The 20,865-nt window shown below is 40.1% G+C and overlaps 1 protein-coding gene across 1 annotated transcript in view; it reads right to left on the reverse strand.

The window, feature by feature from the left end:
• Positions 1-20,865, reverse strand: part of ADAMTSL3 (ADAMTS like 3) — a 336,362-nt gene that overhangs the window by 200,199 nt on the left and 115,298 nt on the right. Inside the window, exon 5 of the mRNA XM_080807956.1 lies at positions 2,813-2,858. Coding sequence (XP_080664082.1) covers positions 2,813-2,858 — 46 coding nt within the window. The remainder of the gene's footprint in view (positions 1-2,812; positions 2,859-20,865) is intronic.

The following is a 20,865-nucleotide window of genomic DNA, read 5'->3' on the forward strand; positions in this document are numbered from 1 at the left end:
ACTTGACTCAGTCAGGAGGGGGCAGCCAGCCTGGAAAGCACAGAACAGGAGGGGGAGGAAGAGGGCAGAGCTTAGGAAGAGAAGAAGGGAGAAGCGGGTAAGCAGGACACAACTAGAACCCACGGAGGACCACGCCGAAGACGGAGATCTCTTCTCCCTCCTCAAGCCATGAAGATACACACATCGTTCTCATGGACAACTGAGTGAGAAATGCGGGGCCAGGGAGGTCACCTAATCAATGGAACATTTTTATGCAAAAAGAGATAGACCCTCAGCTAAGGGATGATTTATATAAAAGGACTGAACCAAGCTTTAATATGGGTTATATATTTAGGTCATTTTTCCCAGATAACCAGTGAGTAGGGACTTAGAAGAAATGGGATTTCTACTGTAAGCAAACTTAAAATTTTTATTTTATCTTCACATCCAAGTTGTACCACAACTTGGGATCCTCGAATATAACCAAAGGCAAATTTCTAGCGTGAAAATGAATTATTGTGAGTGGCCATTTTAAGAAGACAGCAAATGGTGCATCACAGAAAAGTGATGTTTCAGAGGAGATGTGGGATGGTATGATGTGTTTTAGGACAACTATAGGAAAGAACACAAGCAACAGGGACACAGCAGAAACGAAGTCAGTCGTGCTGAGGGACAAGGACCAGGCATGACCAGCAAGGGTGAATGTTTGTGAGCTGAACGCAAGATAAGGCTAACCAGATTCTGGAGGTCCTTGAAGGCGAGTCAGGGGAATTCAAAGCAATAAGAACCCAGGAAGGGGACTGCAAGCGTGGCACTTGAAAAGCACCTGTGTGACAGCAGGCTGGACTGGAGTAGGAGCCGCGACAGTGCAAAATAAAGCACACCTCTAAGAGGAGACTGCCAGAGATCAGCCGTCCACAGGACCCATGGCATGGAGAGTCTTTCAAGGGTCCCATCAAATGTCATCCGACTCTTCTGGAAAGCCACCGGGGACCCCACTGTGCAGAGTCAACCACTATTCCCTTTGTGCTCACATAAAAACGTGTCCATGCTGCCAAAACACTCTGACCAAATCACGATATGCTTGTTTTTAAAGGCGTTTTCCTTCTGCTCTCTTCCAGCCCTGCCTTTGATCCCATAAACCCCGGTATAAAAAGGAGAGGTCAGTGGTTTCAAGTACTGGAACTCCTTGCTGACAGGCGTGACCTCCCTTGGAAAGTCTCCACTCGCTCTGGGAGATGCCCGGTGAGGGAAAGTCTTCACTGAGGCCTCTGGGGCCTGGGCCTGGCCGTCGGGGTCTTTGCTGGGCGCTGAGCGGAGGGTTCTCTCTGAAGGTGGCAGCTACCGGGGGTTATGGAATGTTCCAGCCCAAAGCCCCATTTCCCCCGACAGAATGACCCCAGGGAGAGCCGCCGCAGCGAGGCCAGCTGTCGCAGGGGGGCCGTGTGGCACTCACTCCCCAGCAGTGGGATTTCTTCCTCTCTGCCCTCGGAATGTCACTCCCCATCACATCCGACCTGTCTCACAGAAGGACATTCGATCCTGCCTTGAGTGCCTGGGGCCTACTCTTCTCAGGCATCTTCTGCGGAGGGGGGCAGACATCGAAATGCCACTGCCAGGTCTGTCTGTGTCAAGCCTGAGCCTCCCCTGCAGCAGGGACACCCCCTCCCCGGGGCTGGGGCACGGAAGGCCCACGGCCGTGGGGGACTTCCTTTCCCTGACTTCCCCTCTGCCGCCTCTCCTCTCCCTGACCTCTGTCCCTGGCCCCCCGTGGCCAGTCAGAAGGTCTATCCTACAGCTCCTGGGGTCGGTGGTTCTGACGGTCTCGGAAGGGGGGATGTTCCTGCGACTCCCCCTGGGAGTCATGGGCTCCTGGGGCGGGAGGAGCAGCCGGATTCGAGACCACTGTCTGCGCTGTCACCAGTCATCTGACCAGGCTCCGGACCCAAGAGGCAGCCTGGTGTGGCACAGTGGCTAGAAGCTTGCACTCCAGAACCCGCAGCCCGACTGCCGGGGTCTAGCTCCGCTCCGTGGCCCCCGGCACGTTTCCTACGTTTCGTCCTGTGTGAGACTGGAAGTAAGGGCCGTTCCGGTGGCTCAGTTGATGGAGAATCGGACTCTTGATTTTTGGCTCAGGTGATGACCTCAGGGTTGTGGGATCGAGCCCCGCACAGGGTTCTGCGCTCGGGGGAGTCGGCTTGAGATTCTCTCTCTCCCCCTCTCTTTCCGCCCCTCCCCCTCTCTCAAATAAATGAATGTTTTTTAAAAAGTGGAAATCAAGATAACATCTACTTTGTAGAGATATTATGAGGGTTAAATCAGTGGATGGGTGGATGGGCACTTAGAACAGTGGCTAGCGTTTAGGAAGTACCACAGGAAGGAGCATTCAGAATGCGGGCTGTCTGCTGTTTGTAGTATTGTTGTTGCTGTTGTTGTGCATTTTTGTTAAGAGCTGGAGAGCTGGCACGCCCCAGGGCCCTCATTTGCAAAAGAGAAATCACCACACCTTGTCTGCCTCTATCTCAGAGACAGTGCAAGGGTCGGGGGACACCCTGTACATAATGCACTTGAACTCTCAAGGTATTTACAGGTATCAGGTATCATTTGCAAGAATTCAGAAACTACTAAATACTTACCAAATTAGTTCATAAATGTAAAAAGGCCCCCAAAAGGTAGTACACATGGAAGGTATGAGATACCCCAAAACTGTGTCAGTTAAAAAAGACTTAGATTTTCCCCCAAGGGTACCAAAGGGTCATTAGCTTTACAGCACACATAATCTTCCAACTGCACCCACGAACACTACTGGGTGATACGTTCTTACAGAACTTACATGATTGCTGCATGTCTTGTATCGAATATTCTGTCCTTCGCAGTTCCTAGAGGAAAAAGAAGAGGGGGAAAGAAATGATTTCTTAGACGTGGCAAGCAGCACAAAAGAAAGAAGACAGAGGGAGGGAGAGAAGGAGAGAGGGAAGGAGAGGGGCGGGGGAGAGAGAAGAAAGAAGGGAGGAAGGAAGGAAAGATAAAGAAAGGCCAACACAAGGCGATACTCATAGAACTTCCATTAGTCCGTGCTACCTCAGAGATTCAAAGTTTAAATTCTAAGAAATAACTTTTAAAAAATCAGAAGGGCAAAAGGTCTCATGACAGTGTCCCTTGGAACAGAGGGCGAATTCTTCAGCTGAATTAATGTAACGCTGTTACTTACGTGCCGTTTTCACCCTGGGAGCCACGTAACCCCTGAAATTAGTGTATAACGTGTGTGCCTACTTGTGGGTTTTTTCCTGTGAAAAAGAAGAGGAAGCTCTGGGTGGATGCATTCCGTGCACGGTGACCCCCCCGCTCCCTGAAGGACCCTAAGCTGGCTGGGCTCTCCATGACCTCCGTCTGTAATCCATACGACGGTCTCCGTTAGACGCTTGCTAGAGGCAACCCTTTCACATTTTCTTCCAACGATCAGCCTTACCGAACGGAAGCTACAAAATCGTGTCCAGGATTTCCCTGGGATGCTGGTGCTGTAGGGTCTGAAGTCATCCATAGGCTTGAGAACTCCCCACGAATGACCCCCACGAGCTCTATCCTCCCCTCCAGCCAGTGGCTCTGGAACCTGCCACTCATTCTCCTGGTCTTCCTTAGGGTGCTCCCGGGTCGGACCCGCAGGTGCTTTCCTCAGCCAGGGCTTGCTGCTCCGTAGTTTGTATTAACTCCTTCCAGCTAGCTGGCCCGCTAATGGTACTTCCCAACTTCTCAGTTACACACTCTTTTTTTTTTTTTTTAAACCTCTGGTTTACCTGGTCAGTTCAATGGCAGATTTGCAGCAAAGAAAGCTAAACGCAGGCTTAACTCAACATCTGGCTTTAGAAGTCGGTTGATACTATCTCAATGTTTTCAAATATTTAGTCTTAGAAGAATAGAAATGTTTTTAAAGATTTTATTTATCTGAGAGAGAGTGAGAGATCATAAGCAGGGGGGAAGGGGCAGAGGAAGAGGGAGAAGCAGACCCCCCACTGAGCAGGCAGCCCGATGCAGGACTCGATCCCCGGACTCAAGAATCATGACCTGAGCCAAGGGCAGGAGCTCAATGGACTGAGCCACCCTGGTGCTGCAAGAAAATAAATTTTTAAGAAGTGGATCTGAGTGGGGTGCACCTGGGTGGCTCAGTCGTTTAAGCATCTGACTCCTGATTTGGGAGCTCAGGTCATGATCTCAGGGTCCTGAGATGGAGCCCTGCACTGGGCTCAGTCACTGAGATTTTCTCTTTTCCTCTCCCTCTGCCCCCCCACCTTAAAAAAAAAAAAAAAAGTGGATCTGGATGGATCTGATTTTTGGCTGCTACAGTTTAAATAGGAGCCTCTATGAAATAATTGATAATCCATTTCAGTAATATATCATCATCGCACATGCCTGCTGACGATTTCATTTTTATTGATTACAAAAAGAGTACGTGAAAAATAATAATACACCAAGAAGTGTAAAGGAGAATAATCAATCTTTCTAAATCCCATCACCAAGACCTTCACTCTCCATACTTTGGCATTTAATCATCCTGTGTTTCTGCATGACTTACAGATGTGAAATCCTAGTACTAATTCAGCCTCGGATTAGATTTAATCTAATATAACAAGTAGTCCCTCATTTCATTACTAATTCTTTTTAGAAAATTTTTCAGTAACTATATAATAGCCCATTATACAGACATCACATTTTTTGTAGACCTGAATTTAAATGTTCTTAATTGTGGTGAAACACAAATATCATAAATTTACCAACTTAACCATTTTTAGATACACAATCCAGAGTTAAGTATATCCACATTGCTGTACAAACATGACAATGTGTGGTCATTTATGCTGCCTCTTTCCCCCCCATGCTTCTTAAATTTACATATGGTAAAATTCACCTTTTTGGGGGTGTACAATTTTACAAGTTTTGACGAATCCATCCTCCACGTTGAGTAATTTTCTTTTACTGGCATGATTATTTTGTATTTTATCATGTTTGACACTTTCTGATCCCGCTTTCCACCTTTTCTTTCTTTGCATCCTTCTCAGACTATCCACTTTCATCTCATACCATTCCTTTCTGTCTGTCCCACGTGTAGCACGTACCCCTAATGGGATTATGGAGACAGGCATACGGGAAGAAGAACTTTGGGAGTGAAAACAACAACAACACAGCATTACGGCAGCCTCAGAAAGCATTATCTAAATGACAGTTGAAGTTCTGAACTCAAAGGCAGACCAAGTATACAATCAGTTGCCCTTGCTCAGTACAATTCTTAACGAGTTCGGGATGAGGACTTCTTCCCAGATGCTATGTTAGTAATAGGTCGACCCAGTCTCAGCATCTTGTAACGCTGTCTATTTCCTCTGTTTTGTGTCTTGTCATACACGACCCTCAAATTTATTAAACTTTCGATGAGACTACATCAAACTTGAAACACTCAAGAAGCACCAAACTGGGAGGCTGGCGGGAAAACGGGATTATAGGGTGGAGAAGTCTCTCTCTTGGTCAAGGGGAAGTGACGCCATTCTCCTGGGAGACAAGAGCTAAGCCAGTGGACAAGGTCATGCACTTACATGACTTATTTCATTGTGCTTTTATGTGCAGGGGGTGGGGGGAAGAAGAAAATAAATTACAGAAAAAAGTGGACGGGGATTTAAAGTACTCTGTTTATTTTGGAAAGATCCCAACTGAGGAAAGCAGCTAATAGATTAGGGAAGTGATAACCAAAACCTTTTGTACCACACTGACTTAGAACCCTAAAAGGCTTTTAATTCTACTGTCCAGAGACCAGGCAAATTGCAAAGAAACAAGATAGTATTTGAATTGAAATACTGATATACAGAAAAACAAAATAGTCAAAACCTACAAAGAATGATATTTTCTTTAAAAACATTCTGGAACTTCAGAAAAAATTATTTCAGAGGCATTGTTACTACCAATTGTTTAACTTCAGCGGTTTTTTAAACGAGAAGCAAAACTACTGTTGTAGGGATGCCTGGGTGGCTTGGTCGGTGAAGCGTCTGCCTTCAGCTCAGGTCATGATCCTGGCGTCCTGGGATCGAGTCCCACATTGGGGTCCCTGCTCAGTGGGAGCCTGATTCTCCCTCTCCTCCCTGCTTGTGTTCTCTCTTGCTATCTTGTCACTATCTGTTTCTCTCTCAAATAAATAAATAAAATCTTTTTTTAAAAAAAGAAAGAAAAGAAAAACTACTTTTGTAAAAAGAAATTTAAATCTAAAAGGAAAAAACGTATCCTTGAAAACAGCTTCTGGTTGTGTCTCAGGTCTGCTGTATAGACCAGACAGTCATGGTCTACACCCCACTGCCATCTGCTGTGCCCTGATTGTAAGCCTAGGACCCAGGAGGCACGAACCTGCGTCTTAACCGATGAGACGGAAAACGTAAACCTAAGACACGAGGCTGTCTCCAGGACCAATCCCACTACAAGGGCAGCAAAGCGACATGGAAAGAGAGCATTTTACTTCACGAACTCTCAAAATACAGAGTACCATTCTGGATTCATTCCTTCTCCAACAACTTCTTATGGTGAACCTACTAAGTACCAGAATGCGCCTATAAATATGAGGGAAGACCACCTCTCAATTCCCCGAACCAGTCAGTAGTAAGATTTTTTTTGTTAACCCAACTATCTGGCCAACATGTTTAATGTTCTCCTTCACATCAACCGAACACACAGTAAACTCCCTGACTGGTCTCTATGGATGTGGTATGTCCTGGTGACACTTCAGTATGAAAATGAATGACCACTTTATGAAACAGGCATGAAATGAAATTCAAGTTATTTTAAAGGTAAGGACACTGGAGTCCTAATTCCCCAAGCAGGACCCTGCCAGCTTATTCTGGAAATAATTCCTTTGGCCCCAAGCAACCAAGCTGCGGAAAGATTACTTCCAAGTTTTTAATTTCATTCTAATTATTATATGCAAGAGCTCATGGTTATCAGGAGTAAATGAAAATTCAAGAACAACATTTCACGATTATGTATTTTCTACCCATTACAACATTCGTAACACCCTGAAACTGGAGATTTTTGAAGCCATAAATTTATGAATATATAAAAAACATATGTTGATTTCACATGAGGATACATTAAAAACATTAATAAAATTTCCCTGGAGTTTATAGCAGTATAATTTATTACACTCATTTGATGATATAGTGACTCAAATACTAGTGTCTTAAAGACAGAGAAGCATGTGTTTTGAAGAATAAAAATATATTAATTTTTTAACTAGTAGTTAACTTAAACCTGTTTCCCATGGTTGGCAGTTGACTAGTGTATCGAGTTACAAACTTCTGCAAGAGACATTCTGGCTGGGTTATGGTCAGCAATGCAAAAACACTGGCTGTGAATTTAAATACAATAAAATCCTGAAATAACATTATCCACAAAGAAATAAATGAGCAAAATAGCTGCATTCATCCCCTTCCCTAAATCGGGAATTTAAATAAACACACTGATAAAAAGAGATGGCACCGAAATGCTTTCAAAAGCTTTGAGATGGCGCTTTATTTGATTTTATACGTATCCACCTCTGTCTTCCTTCTCCAAGAAAAATGGACCACAGAGCTCCCTATTTATGAAGATTTAATAAGTCTCCAAGGCTCTCCTAGGATAAAGAGACCTGATAAGTAGGTTTCCTTCTTAGGAACCTCAGGGTACTTTCAAAGTGACAGTAAACATTTTTAATATGGGAGGGGTCGGGAATGATGAAAGTTTGAGGCTGCCCAAAAGGTGGGGAACAGAGATGTGTTGAACCATTAATGCATCTGTTGCCTTTCTTCTGAATTGCTGTAATTCAGTTTTTAGGCAGAGGCGTGATGTTACTGTCCCTGTTTCTCATGACAGATGTGGAGGGAGTGGGGGGGGGCAGTGCCATAGGCCTGGCCCCATGCCAGGAACCAAGCCGGAGACAGGACATACGATATATATCACCATACCTTTATCTGACTATACATACCACAGGACATACTATTCTCGCATTTAATTTTTTAAAATACTTGATTAGGATCTTTCCTACCCTGATATATTTTTCAAATTAGATGAGCTCAGGGAGTAAACAAATTTGGAGACTCTCAGGCCTAAGAGCAAATTTCAGAAGACAAGTTAAGATTTGTTCATAAATAGACTAAAAAAACACTAAAGTCCTAAAAAACTGAAAAGAATTAAGCAAGTCCTGCTTCAGGAATGAACACTTGAAATAGAGTCGCAATATGTATAACTGAATTGTTTTTGTGTTCTTACAAGTATTTGATTATGAAATGTTTTAAGTCCACAAAAAAATAGTAAGAATGACACAAACTCATATACCTACTAGTAAGCCTCATCATTTCTTAAAGTTTTCTTTGGAATTATTTTTAAGGAATGCATCAGTCCTGGGGCACCTGGGTGGCTCAGTCGTTAAGGAACTGCCTGTGGCTCAGGTCATGATCCTGGGTACTGGAATCCAGCCCTACATCGGGCTCCCTGTTCGGTGAGAAGCCTGCTTCTCCCTCTCCCACTCCCTCCGCTTGTGTTCTCTTCCTCGATGTCTGTCTCCGTGTCAAACAAACAAATAAAATCTGAAAGAAAGAGAGAAAGAGAGAAAGCAAGAAAGCAAGCAAGCAAGCAAGAAAGAAAGGAAGGAAGGAAGGAAGGAAGGTGTCATTAAAGACGTGTCTCCAAAGGCAAAGGAAACAAAAGTGAAAATGAACTTTTGGGACTTCATCGAGATAAAAGGCTTCTGCACAATAAAGGAAATAGTCAACAAAACAAAGAGGCAACTCATGGAATGGGAGAAGATATTTGCAGATGACACTACAGTTAAAGGGCTGATATCCAAGATCCATAAAGAACTCCTCAAACTCAACAGCCAAAAAACAAAGAAGTTAAAAATGGGCAGAAGGTATGAACAGACACTTCTCCAAAGAAGAACACAAATGGCTAACAGACACGTGAGAAAATGTTCGTCATCATTAGCCATCAGGGAGATTCAAATCAAAACCACACTGAGATACCACCTTACACCAGTTAGAATGGCCAAAATAGACAAGGCAAGAAACAACAAATATTAGAAAGGTTGTGGAGAAAGGGGAACCCTCTTAGGCTGTTGGTGGGAATGCAAGTTGGTGCAGCCACTCTGGAAACAGTACGGAGGTTCCTCAAAAAGTTAAAAGTAGAGCTACCCTATGACCTAGCAATTGCACTACTGGGCATTTACCCCAAAGATACATATGTAGTGACAAAGAAGGGCCACATGCACCCCAATGTTCACAGCAGCAATGTCCACAATAGCCAAACTGTGGAAGGAGCCACAATACCCTTCAACAGTCAAAGGGATAAAGGGATATGTGGTTCATATACACAATGGTATATTATGCAGCCATCAGAAAGGATGAATACCCAACTTTTGCATCAATGTGGACAGGACTGGAGGAGATTATGCTGAGTGAAATAAGTCAAGCAGAGAAAGTAAATTATCATATGGTTTCATTTATTTGTGGAACATAAGAAATAGCATGGAGGACATTAGGAGAAAGAAGGGAAAAATGAAGAGGGGGGAATCAGGGCGGGAGACGAACCATGAGAGACTATGGACTCCTAGACTCCGGAAAACAAACTGAGGGTTTTAGAGGGGAAGGGAAAGGAGGAGGGATTATCCTGGTGTTGGGTACTAAGGAGGGCATGGATTGCATGGAGCACTGGGTGTTATATATGCAACAACGAATCATGGAACACTACATCAAAAACTAATGATGGACTGTATGGTGACTAACGTAAAAAAAAAAAAAAAAAAAAAAAAGAAATGTTTCATTACAGATATGGTGGAAGTCCCCTGCCAAACCCCCTCAATCCAATTCTCTTGCCTCCCTCTGCAGAGGCAAATAAATAAATGGTATCAGAGTGTGCATGACCTTCCACAGTTTGATTTTTAAAATTTGTATCAACACTATGTTTCTGAGAACATCCATGTTGACAGATGCAACTCAATTTCATTCATTTTTATGGTTCCATGGGAACCCCATGGTTTCCTAAAACCCCAATTTTCCTAAAGTTGATGAAGATTCTGCAAAAAGCAATCTTATGCAATATCCTTAGGCATATCTGCATGCATTTCCCCGGGATGTATACCAGGGTGGGTCTATTCTCTTGTGGGCACTTACAGCTGCGCCATGACTAGATACTGACATATTGCTCTCTAAGGTGAGAATACCAATTTTCACCCCCATTCATACTGCAGGAAGGTTTTCATTTTCATACATCTAGGCCAATATTGGGCATTTTAAAATGTTTTACGTTTTGCCTAATCTGAAGAATATAAAATATCTCACGTTGTGTTCTTTTGTGTCTTTTTGTGAATGAGGTTAATATTGCCATTTGTTTCTGACTATGCAGTTTTCCCTTCTGTGAGTTTCCTGTTCATGTTCTTTCTTCATTTTTCTACAAGTTTGTTTTTGCTTTTGTTTTACTGGTAGTATGGAGAAGTTATTTAAATAGTTCAGATACTAATCCTTTAATTTCTATATTCACTGTCAAGAGTCTCCCACTCTAGGCTTTTCTTTTGGTTTATGGTATATTTTTATGATATAACATTATTTGTGCAGTGGAACTGAATTTATCAATATTTTCCTTTGTAACTTAAACTCTTTATATCTTAGTCAAGGAATAATTCACTACCTGGAGATCATAAAGACATTCTTTGGTATTTTCTTCTAAAGGTTTTCAAGCTTTGCTTTTTGTAAGTAGACTTTAATACACCTAGAATGTATGCTTTATGTGTACTGACATTTTCTAATATTTCCCCTTTGGATATCAATATTCATATGCTTAAGCCCCATGTACTGAATATCCACCCTTAATCTAAAGATTTTTAGTGCCTCCTCTAATGTATTTCAAATGCTTATATATGCATGTTTTTTTTTTCTTGGATCTCCATTTTGCTACACTGGTCTCTTATTGGTACCTATGCTACTATGATAGTTAAATTTCTTAAATTTTGGTGTCTGGGCAAGTTACCCATTTTGTTGTTTGAAAACCTGTTTTCATTACCTTTGTATTTCCATATGATTCCTAGAATTGGAGTTACACTTAAAGATTAATTTGGGGAGGAAATGATATTTTTATGATGTGACTTCCTATTTATGAACATATTATATTTTGCCATTTGTTTAGGTGAGATTTTAAATCATTCATAAAGGTCTTGTACATCTACCGGATATTTTACAAGGTACCTCATATTTTGTTAGTAGTGCAAATGGCATCTTTTTGATATTTTTGCTTTCTCAGTTCTTGCTACCATATAAGAATACAGTTTTTATCTGTGCATTAATCTTGTTTACAGTACCAGGACTCTTATTAGTCCCATTTTTTATGTGTAGATATTCTTATTCTCTTAGACAATCACTCTCTGAATTGTGAGAACTTTCTCTCTTCCTTTCTAATTCTTATACTTTGTAATTCTTTCTCTTGCTTGATTATACTGATTAGAGCCTCAGAAACATTAACAAATATAAACTATGACAGTGGGCATTCTTATTTCATACCTAATATCAGAGAAAATGCGGTAGTATTTTACTATGATGGTTGCTATCTACTATAAATTAAAGAGTACACCTCTATTTCTAGTTTGCTAAATTTTTCTTTCCAGTTATGAAAAAAATGCATCTATGTAGATAACTGTCATTTTTCTCTTATGTCATCAATGCTGTGTCTGATGGTGCTTACTCATGGCAAATATTTCCTTTTGTATTATGTATTTTAGGATAGCAAACTAATCTTAAATAAGGGATCTACTGATAGGACGAGGAATCCCATAAAGCCCGCCTTAGTGGTTTGTCCCTGCATATCTTTTGTTACTGCCAGTAGCCTCAGAGCTTTCAAGGGTTCCAAGACCATTTTTCATATTAATTTCTCACCTCAAAACTTCCACAATCATATGGGATATATACATTCAACTCAATATGTACAATAAATGTAAATCGATACACATGTAACTCAAACTCTTAGGGAACAGGTCCATTGTTCCCAAGTGGAAACTTTTTTTAATTCACTGTTGAGACCAAGAATTTAAAATTTTCTATGCTGGTATATGGCTTTTTTTGTTGGTCCCAGTCCATCTGTTTAGGAAACATATGGACTTACAAAGGTCCTACCTTTATATTATGGTTGGAGTCCCTATGCTGTGCCTCTTACACCTCAAGACTTGATCTCTTGTGATTATGAAGGAATTGAAACTCAACAGTCTGAGTTCTGGGCACCAGCAGATTCCCCCTCCATTCCCCAGATAACCACAGAATCAGGTATGAACTTCTGGGTCTAGTATTTAGTTACTTCTTTGTTTAATTTTTGGTTCTGTGGATTTCCTTTACTTTCTTTTAGGTTCACCTATATTTCTCTATTAAGACTTGTTAATGTTGTGGGGGGTTTTTATCCAAGTAACATACAATGTGAGATTCGTTTCAGGTGTAGGATATAGGGATGCAAGAATTCTGCACATTACTCAGTGCTCATCACAGGGAATGTGCTTTTGATCCCCTTGATCTATTTCAGCCGTCCCCTCACCCTCCTCACCAGTGTGTTCTCTGTATTTAAGAGTCTGGGATTTTTTTGTCTCTTTTCTTCTTTGTTTTGTTTCTTACATTCCATATATGAATGAAATCTTACGGTTTATGTCATTGTCTGATTGCCTTACTTCATTTTATTTTACTATGATTATATAATAATAACCATTCTTATATATTATAATTACATATTATATATACAACCTCTTGCTCCATCCATGTTGTTGTAAATGGCAAGATTTCATTCTTTTTTATGGCTGAGTAATAATCCATTGTGTATACACACCACGTCTTCTATATCCACTCATCTACAGATGGACATTTGAGTTGCTTCCATATGTTGGCTATTGTAAATAATGCTACAACAAAGGGTGCATATTTCTTTTCAAACCTGTGTTTTCATTTTCTTTGGGTAAATATACAGTATGGAATTACTCGATCACATGGTAATTCTATTTTTAATTTTTTGAGGAACTGCCATACTGTTTTCCACTGTGGCTGCACCAACTTACATTCCCACATCAGCCACAGAGACATTTTTCTAGATATGTCTCCTCTGGCAAGGGAAACAAAAGCAAAATTAGACTACTGGGACTGTAACAACAACAAAAAAAGCTTTTGCAGAGCAAAGGAAGCCATCAACAAAACAAAAAGGGGATCTACTTAATAATAGAAGATATTTACAAATGATATAACCAGTAAGAGGTTTATTCCAAAATATGTGAAGAAGTTATACAACTCAACAATTAAAAAAAAGAAATAATCCAATTAAATATGGGTACAGGACCTGAATAGACATTTTTTCCAGAAAAGACATAGAGATGGCTGACACATTGAAAAGATGCTCAACATGACTCATCATCAGGGAAATGCAAATGAAAATCACAGTGAGATATCACTTCACCTGTCAGAATGGCTAAAATCAAAACACAAGAAATAACAGGTATTGGCAAGGATGTGAAGATGAAGGAACCTTCCGGTGTTGTTGGTGAGACTTTATTTTTTAAACCAGTTTAGGTTCACAGAGGAAGGTTCAGAGAGCTCCCGCATGCTTCCTGCCCTGCATATGCACAGCTTCCCCCATTATCAACATCCCCAACTAGAGTGGTACCTTTGGGGCAATCGGTGAATCTATAACAACACATCATGATCACCCAAAATCCACAGATGACGGTTAATTCTGGGTGTTGAACATCCAGTAGGCTTGAACAAATGTAGAACAACCTGTGTCCAGCATTACGGTATCAGACGGAGTATTTTCACTGCCATAAAAATCCTCTGTGCTTTGCCTATTCATCCCTTCCCCACCCCGACACCTGGAAACCACAGTCTCCGGAGTTTTATCTTTTCCGAAATGTCGTATGGTTGGAATCACAGTATACAGCCCTTTCAAACTGGCTTCTTTCACTTAGGGGTCTGTGTTTAAGGTTCCTCCATGTCTTTCCATTGCTTAATAGCTCATTTCTTTTTAGCGATAAATCATATTCCGTTGTCTGGATGGACGCGGTTTTATTTATCCGTTTACCTACTAAGGGCGTCTTAGTTGCTGCCCAGTTTCGGCAACTACGAATAAAACTGCTATGGACATCCATGTGCAGGTTTTTGTGTGGCTGTAAGTTCTCAGCCCCTTTGGGTACACGCCAAGGGGCGCAGCTGCTGGCTCGTGTGGTAAGAGTGTTAAACATACCGCTAGACGACCTTCCAAGGTGGCTGCACCAGTTTGCTCTCCCACCAGCCACGAATGAGAGCTCCCTGCTGCTCCGTATCCTCACCAGCCTGGGCTGTGGTCAGTGTTCCAGATTTCGGCCCTCTAATAGAAACGTAGTCGTAAGTCGTTGTTTGCTTTCCATTTCTTGGATGATGACTTACGACGTGCACTGTCTTTCCATATGTTTGTTCGTCATCTCTATATCTTCCTTGGTGCAGTGCCTATAAAGGGCTCTGGCCCATTTTTTAATTAAGCTGTCCATTTTCTCATCATTAAACTTTAACAGGTCTTTGTTTATTCCTTTGTCAGATATGTCTTTTGCAAATATTTTCTCCCAGTCTGAGGTTTGTCTTCTCATTCTCTTGACATTGCCTTTCGCAGAGCAGAAGGGTTTAATTTTAATGAAGTGTCTTTGGTTGTGTATCGAAAAAGTCATTGTCATTGCCACACTTGAGGTCATCTGTGTTTTAGCCTATGTTATTTTCTAGCCTTTTATAGTTTGGTGTTTTACATTTAGGTCTATGATCCATTTAGGGTTAACTCTTATGAGTGATGCAAATCTGTGTCTAAATTCTTTTTTTTTTTTCCGCACATAAATGTCCAGTTGTTCTAGCACCGTATGTTGAAGAGACTATATTTGCTCCATTGTGTTGCCTTTGCTTCTTTGCCAACATCACTTGACTATATGGGAGTCTATTTCTGGGCTCTCTATTCTGTTCCATTGACCTATTTGTCTGTTTTTTCACCAGTACCATATTGTCTTGATTACTGTAGCTTTACAGTAAGTCTAGACATCAGATAGTGTCAGTCCTCCAACTTTGTCCTTCTCCTTCAATACTGTTTTGACTGCCCGGGGTCTGCTTTCCACATAAATTTTAGAATCCATTTGTCAATATCTTACAAACTAACTTTCTGAGATTTTGATTGGGATTACATTGAATCTATAGACCAGGTTTGGAGGAACTGACATCTTGACAATATTGAGTCTTTCTATCCATGGGCATGGAATATCTCTTCATTCAGCCTTATGATTTTTAAAAAAGAGTTATGTTCTATTTTGCCTGGCATTTCTAGGTGTTTTTTTCCTAATTAATTTAAATCTTTTACTTAAAAATAATTATAAATCACATACATTTGTAAGAAATAATGAAGAGATCCCATACACACTTGACCTTATTTCCCTCGGTGGTAACATCTTGCAAATGACAGAATCAGGATGCTGATAATGATACAGTCAAAATACAGAACATCTGTCTCACCACAAGGATTTCTCAAGTTGCCTTTACAGCTGTACCTTCTTTCTTTCCACCCTCACCTCCTCCTTAATGCTTGGCAACTACTAATCTGTTTTCCAGTTGTTTAATTTTTGTCATTTTTACATGTAACTGATAAATCGTTAAGCTCTATATCTGAAACTAAGTATGTACTATATCGTGGCTAATTGAATTTGAATGAAAAATTTAAAAAGAATATTACATAGTTTGTTACATTTGGAGAATTTCTTTTTTTTTTTTTTTACCTCTGCAATTTCTGTGTTGATTCATTCTGGTTATTCCACGTATCAGTGGTTCTTTTCCTTTTACTGCTGTGTAACATTCCATGGTATGGAAAATGTGGCATTCCACGCCACAGTTTAACTATTCACTCACCAAAGAGCATCTGAGTTATCTTCACTTTTTGGAAATGACGAGTAAAGCTGCTATAAACATTCACATACACATTTTGGTGTGAACACAGTATTCATTCCATTTCTGTGGTATAAATGCCCAGGAGTACAACTGCTAGATTGTATGTTTACTTTTTAGAGAGACAATCTGTTTTTCAGAGTGACTACACCATTTTACATTCCCACCAGCAATATATGAGTGATCTAGTTTCTCTGCATCTTTGCCAGTGTTTCATACTGTCATGATTTTTTTTTAAGATTTTATTTATTTATCTGACAGAGAGAGAGAGAGATCACAAGTAAGCAGAGAGACAAGCAGAGGGAGAAGCAGGGTCCCTGCCGAGCAGGAAGCCCGATGCGGGGCTCGATCCCAGGACCCTGAAACCATGGCCTGAGCTGAAGGCAGAGGCTTAACCCACTGAGCCACCCAGCCACCCCAGTCATGATTTTTTATTTTAAGCCTAGCTAAGTATGTAATGATATCTCAGGATGGTTTTAATTCACATTTCCCTAATACATAGTGATGGTAAGCATCTTTTTTAAAAAAATTTTTTTTATTTTTTATAAACATATAATGTATTACTAGCCCCAGGGGTACAGGTCTCTGAATCGTCAGGCTTACACGCTTCACAGCACTCACCATAGCACATACCCTCCCCAATGTCCATGACCCCACCCCCCTCTCCCTGCCCCCTCCCCCCAGCCACTCTCAGTTTCTTTTGTGAGATTAAGAGCCTCTTATGGTTTGTCTCCCTCCCGATCCCATCTTGTCTCATTTATGGTAAGCATCTTTTTATGCGTTCATTCGCCATATATTCTTCTTCTTTAGTGAAACATCTGTTTATGTCTTTTGTTCGTTTACTAACTGCATTGTCTGGTTTTTAGTCACTGATTTTTAAGATTTCTTAATTTAGATACTAGTCCTTTGTCAGATAGGTGGTTTTCAAATATTTTCTCCCACTGATCTATGTGTCCCTCCCTCTGCCAATACCATAGCTTTAATCAGTAGCCATACAATCAGCCTTTATATCAGATAGACTGATTCCTCCTCTTCCATTCCTTTTTTTTTTTTTTTCAAAATTGTTTTAACTATTCCAGGGCCTATGCCTTTCCATACATATTTTAGAACAATACTGTTTTAGAGTAATTATTTTAGAATAATCTACAAAAAATATTGCTGGCATTTTGAGAGAAATTGGGTTAAACCTATAAATCCATCTGGGGAGAACTGACCTCTCGTGTTGACTTGTCCAATCCATGAACGTACTTGTCTCCGTTAATTTAGATCTTTGATCTCTCTCTTCAGCACTTGCAGTGCTCAGCATACAAGTTCTGTAAACGTTTTGTTAGATATGCACCTACGTATTTAACTTTTTTTGAGTAACTGTAAATCGTATTTTATTTTTCATTTCAGTTTCGATGTGCACATCACTAGTAAGAGAAACAAAATAAATTTTTGAATGTTATTTGTCATCCTTGCCAAACTCACCGTTTTAGTTCTTGGGTTATTTTGTAGATTCCTTGGGATTTTCTACATTTGACAAATAAGGACAGTTTTGTTTCTTCTTTTGGATTGATACGTCTTTTATTTTCTTCCCTTATCGCAGTGGGTTGAACCAGAGTGGTGAAAACACACTCCTTTGCCTTGTTACTGATCTTAAGGAGAAAGTATACAGTCTTTCACCGCAACTATAACAAATAACGGTAACTACGGGGTTTTAGATATTTTTTATCAAGCTGAGCAAGTTCCCGTCCCGTCCTGTTCCTATTTTTCGGAGAGTTCCTCATCATGAATAGGTGTTGACCTTTCTCAGAAAATTTTTATGCATCAATTGATAGGATCCTATGAATTTTTTCTTCTTTAGCTTGGTAACTGAGTAGATTACAGTGACTGACTTTCAAATACTGAATCAGCCTTACATCCCTGAAATCAACCCCACTAGGTCATACTGTAGAACTCCTCTTATATATTTCAGAATATTATTTGATAGCATCTTATTAATAATTTTTATATCTATATTTATGCAGAATATTGGTCTGTAGTTTTATTTTTTGTATAGTTTTTATCTGGTTTTGATATCAGACTAACACTATATGCATAAAATGAATTGGGAAGTATTCTCTCCTCTTCTGTTTTCTGGAAAAAAATCATTTGGAATTGGCACAAATTCTTCTTAAATACTTGGTGGAATTCACCAGTGTAACAATCTTGGCCTGGAAATTGTTTGGGGGTCAAGAGTTTTTATATTATAAATTCAATTTCCATAGTAGTTACAGAACTATGTATCTACTTCATATTAAGGATATGTTTGGATTTCACAGACCAAAGAAAGAAAGTCCAAAGACAGCAGTGGGGAATTTTTAAAAGCAATTCAATTTGCTCTGCAGAATTCACAAAAGGCTCCAGAAGAGGCACATGAGATATTTCTGGAAATGGGATAAAGTTGGGGCCAAAAACAGTAAAATTGGTTGAAAGTCTGCCTAAGGAGCAGTTAAGACTCCCGGCTCCCTTTCCTTACTTTGGCAAACACTGCACACTATTATCTAAAGAGGGTAAAACAAAAAGTCTCCAGACTGAGAGATAACATGGTTCAATTAAGGGAAAAGGTACTGAAAATGGGGATTAAATTTTTAAAAATTCACATATTTAGAGCTGAGACCCCAGTTTTCAGCCCCACTTGGTTCTTAGACTATTGGACTCCAAAGATCCTTGTCTGACAAGTCAAAGCAGCCCAAAATAAAACACCTAGAACGTCATCAGCCAATGAGATAAACCAACTGCACCCCTACAATCAAGCTCACAACTCTTGTTCTTAATTTTTTTAAGATTTTATTTCTTTATTTGACAGACAAAGATCACAAGTAGGCAGAGAGGCAGGCAGAGAGAGAGAGAGGGAAGCAGACTCCCTGCCGAGCAGAGAGCCTGATGCGGGGCTCGATCCCAGGACCCTGAGATCATGACCTTAGCGGAAGGCAGAGGCTTTAACCCGCTGAGCCACCCAGGCGCCCCTTGTTCTTAATTCTTGTTCTTGTTCTTAAATATGAACATACACAGATGATACAGAGATCATCAGAAATCTTAGAAAAGTCTCTTACAGGAAATCTAATGACAAACATGAAATCAAAAAACAGCATTTTGGAAGGAACTAGGACTATAGGAGGAAAAGAAAACTTCCTCCTCAAAAAGCCTATTTATATGTTTGGAGATAAAAGAAAATATACTGCATCTGGAGAACAGGGACAGAATGCTCTTTTTTTAATTCAAGGAATAAAAAAAAATCTCAGAAAAAGAAAATAGAGAGAAATACACACACACACACACACACACATACACACATATATTTAGACTATTTATAATATATATATGAAGAGAGAGAGAGCGTGTACACTTAGCAAGCTGGAAAATAATAGTTTAGGTAAATTTCCCAGAAAACAGGGCAAATGGACAAAGAGAAGAAAATAAAGTCTAACATCTGAATAATAAGAGTTTCAACAAAAGAAAATAGAGGAAAATGAAGAGAAGAAATCATCAAAGAAATAACGCAAGTGTTAAAGGATTAAATTTTCACAGTGGAAGAGCACATGGTAAGTATAAGTCAGTGGATGAGAACAGACTCACAGCAACACAGCGTTATGAAATTTCAGAAAAATGGGAGCAGAAAAATGCTTCTATACACATCCAGAGAGGAGGGGCAAAGAGGAGGAGATCAGAATGCCTTCAGATTTTACAGTAACATCACTCTGTGTTGGAAGACAGTGAAAATGGAAGAAAAATGCCTTTGAGTTTCTAAGGGAAAATCATTTCCATACAATTCTGTACCTGGAAAACCATCCTTCCACTTTGAGAATAAAATAAAGACATTTTCAGATATCCAGGAAGCTCCTGAAAAAAATGTACTCCATAAAAGGAAGAGGAAGTTAAGAAAAGAAAAAAAAGAAATGCTTAGGGACCAGGAGGTCCAACCCAGGAGAGAGGTACATGACACACACAGGATGACAGTGAGATGAGACTCAGGATGCCCTGAGTTCCTGGCTAGAGAGCAATTAGCAGGCTGTTCGGAATTCTCCAGGAGAGAAGTCTAAGAGAAGATGAAAGAGAATGAAAATTAGAAAAAATTTTGAAAATTAGAAGAGCTCTTTTTTTTGAATTAGTGATAAAAATGTAGAAAACTATGAAAGCAAGCAAACACATGAAGAGCCAATTATGGATTCTAGAGGAAAGAAAAATATACTTAGGAAAGGAAAAATAATCATACTCTATTACATGACTCAGCTGTGAGTAGTGTAAGGATCACAGTCGTAATAATTTAAACACTGAACAGTGGTCTGGCCAAAGTTGCGTGTGACCCCAGGATGAGGAACTGAAATAAGAGAGTATCTGCATGTATGCGTGTGTGCAACACGGCTGTAGTCAGGGAATGAGAGATGTGAGAGGTTGCTAAAATCCTCATCTCCCAAAGTATAAATCTGATAGACAATGCTTACAACTGAACAACCAAGAAGTTGCAATGTAAGCTTCAGAAATTTAGAATAAATATGAAGACAATCAGTCATCCTTAAGGAATGAAACGATGGCAAGTAGGGGATCCAGACACTTGTTTTTCTCCTCAAGCTTCATTGAGCTATTTGGCTCTTTAAACTATGTACACGTACATCTTTAAAAATAAGTAAATAAACATGCAAAATCTTAAAAAAAAGTCTTACTGTAAAAAATACATATTTCCCAATTTAGCTTTCAATATTCTTTACAAAATGGCCAGCACTTAACCCACCCCATGGACCTATACTATAGTCAAGTAGGCATCTCTTTAATCAACCCCAGGATTTATTAATTCATTTATTTATAAAATAAAATTTACCCAATTTCCAACGTATGTCAGTAGTAACATTGAACATAAAGAGATGAAAGACACAGTCTATGCCCCTGAAATTTGGTCTCAGTT

This window comes from Martes martes (genome assembly GCF_963455335.1).
Source record: "Martes martes genome assembly, chromosome: 7".
NCBI classification, from domain to species: domain Eukaryota; kingdom Metazoa; phylum Chordata; class Mammalia; order Carnivora; family Mustelidae; genus Martes; species Martes martes.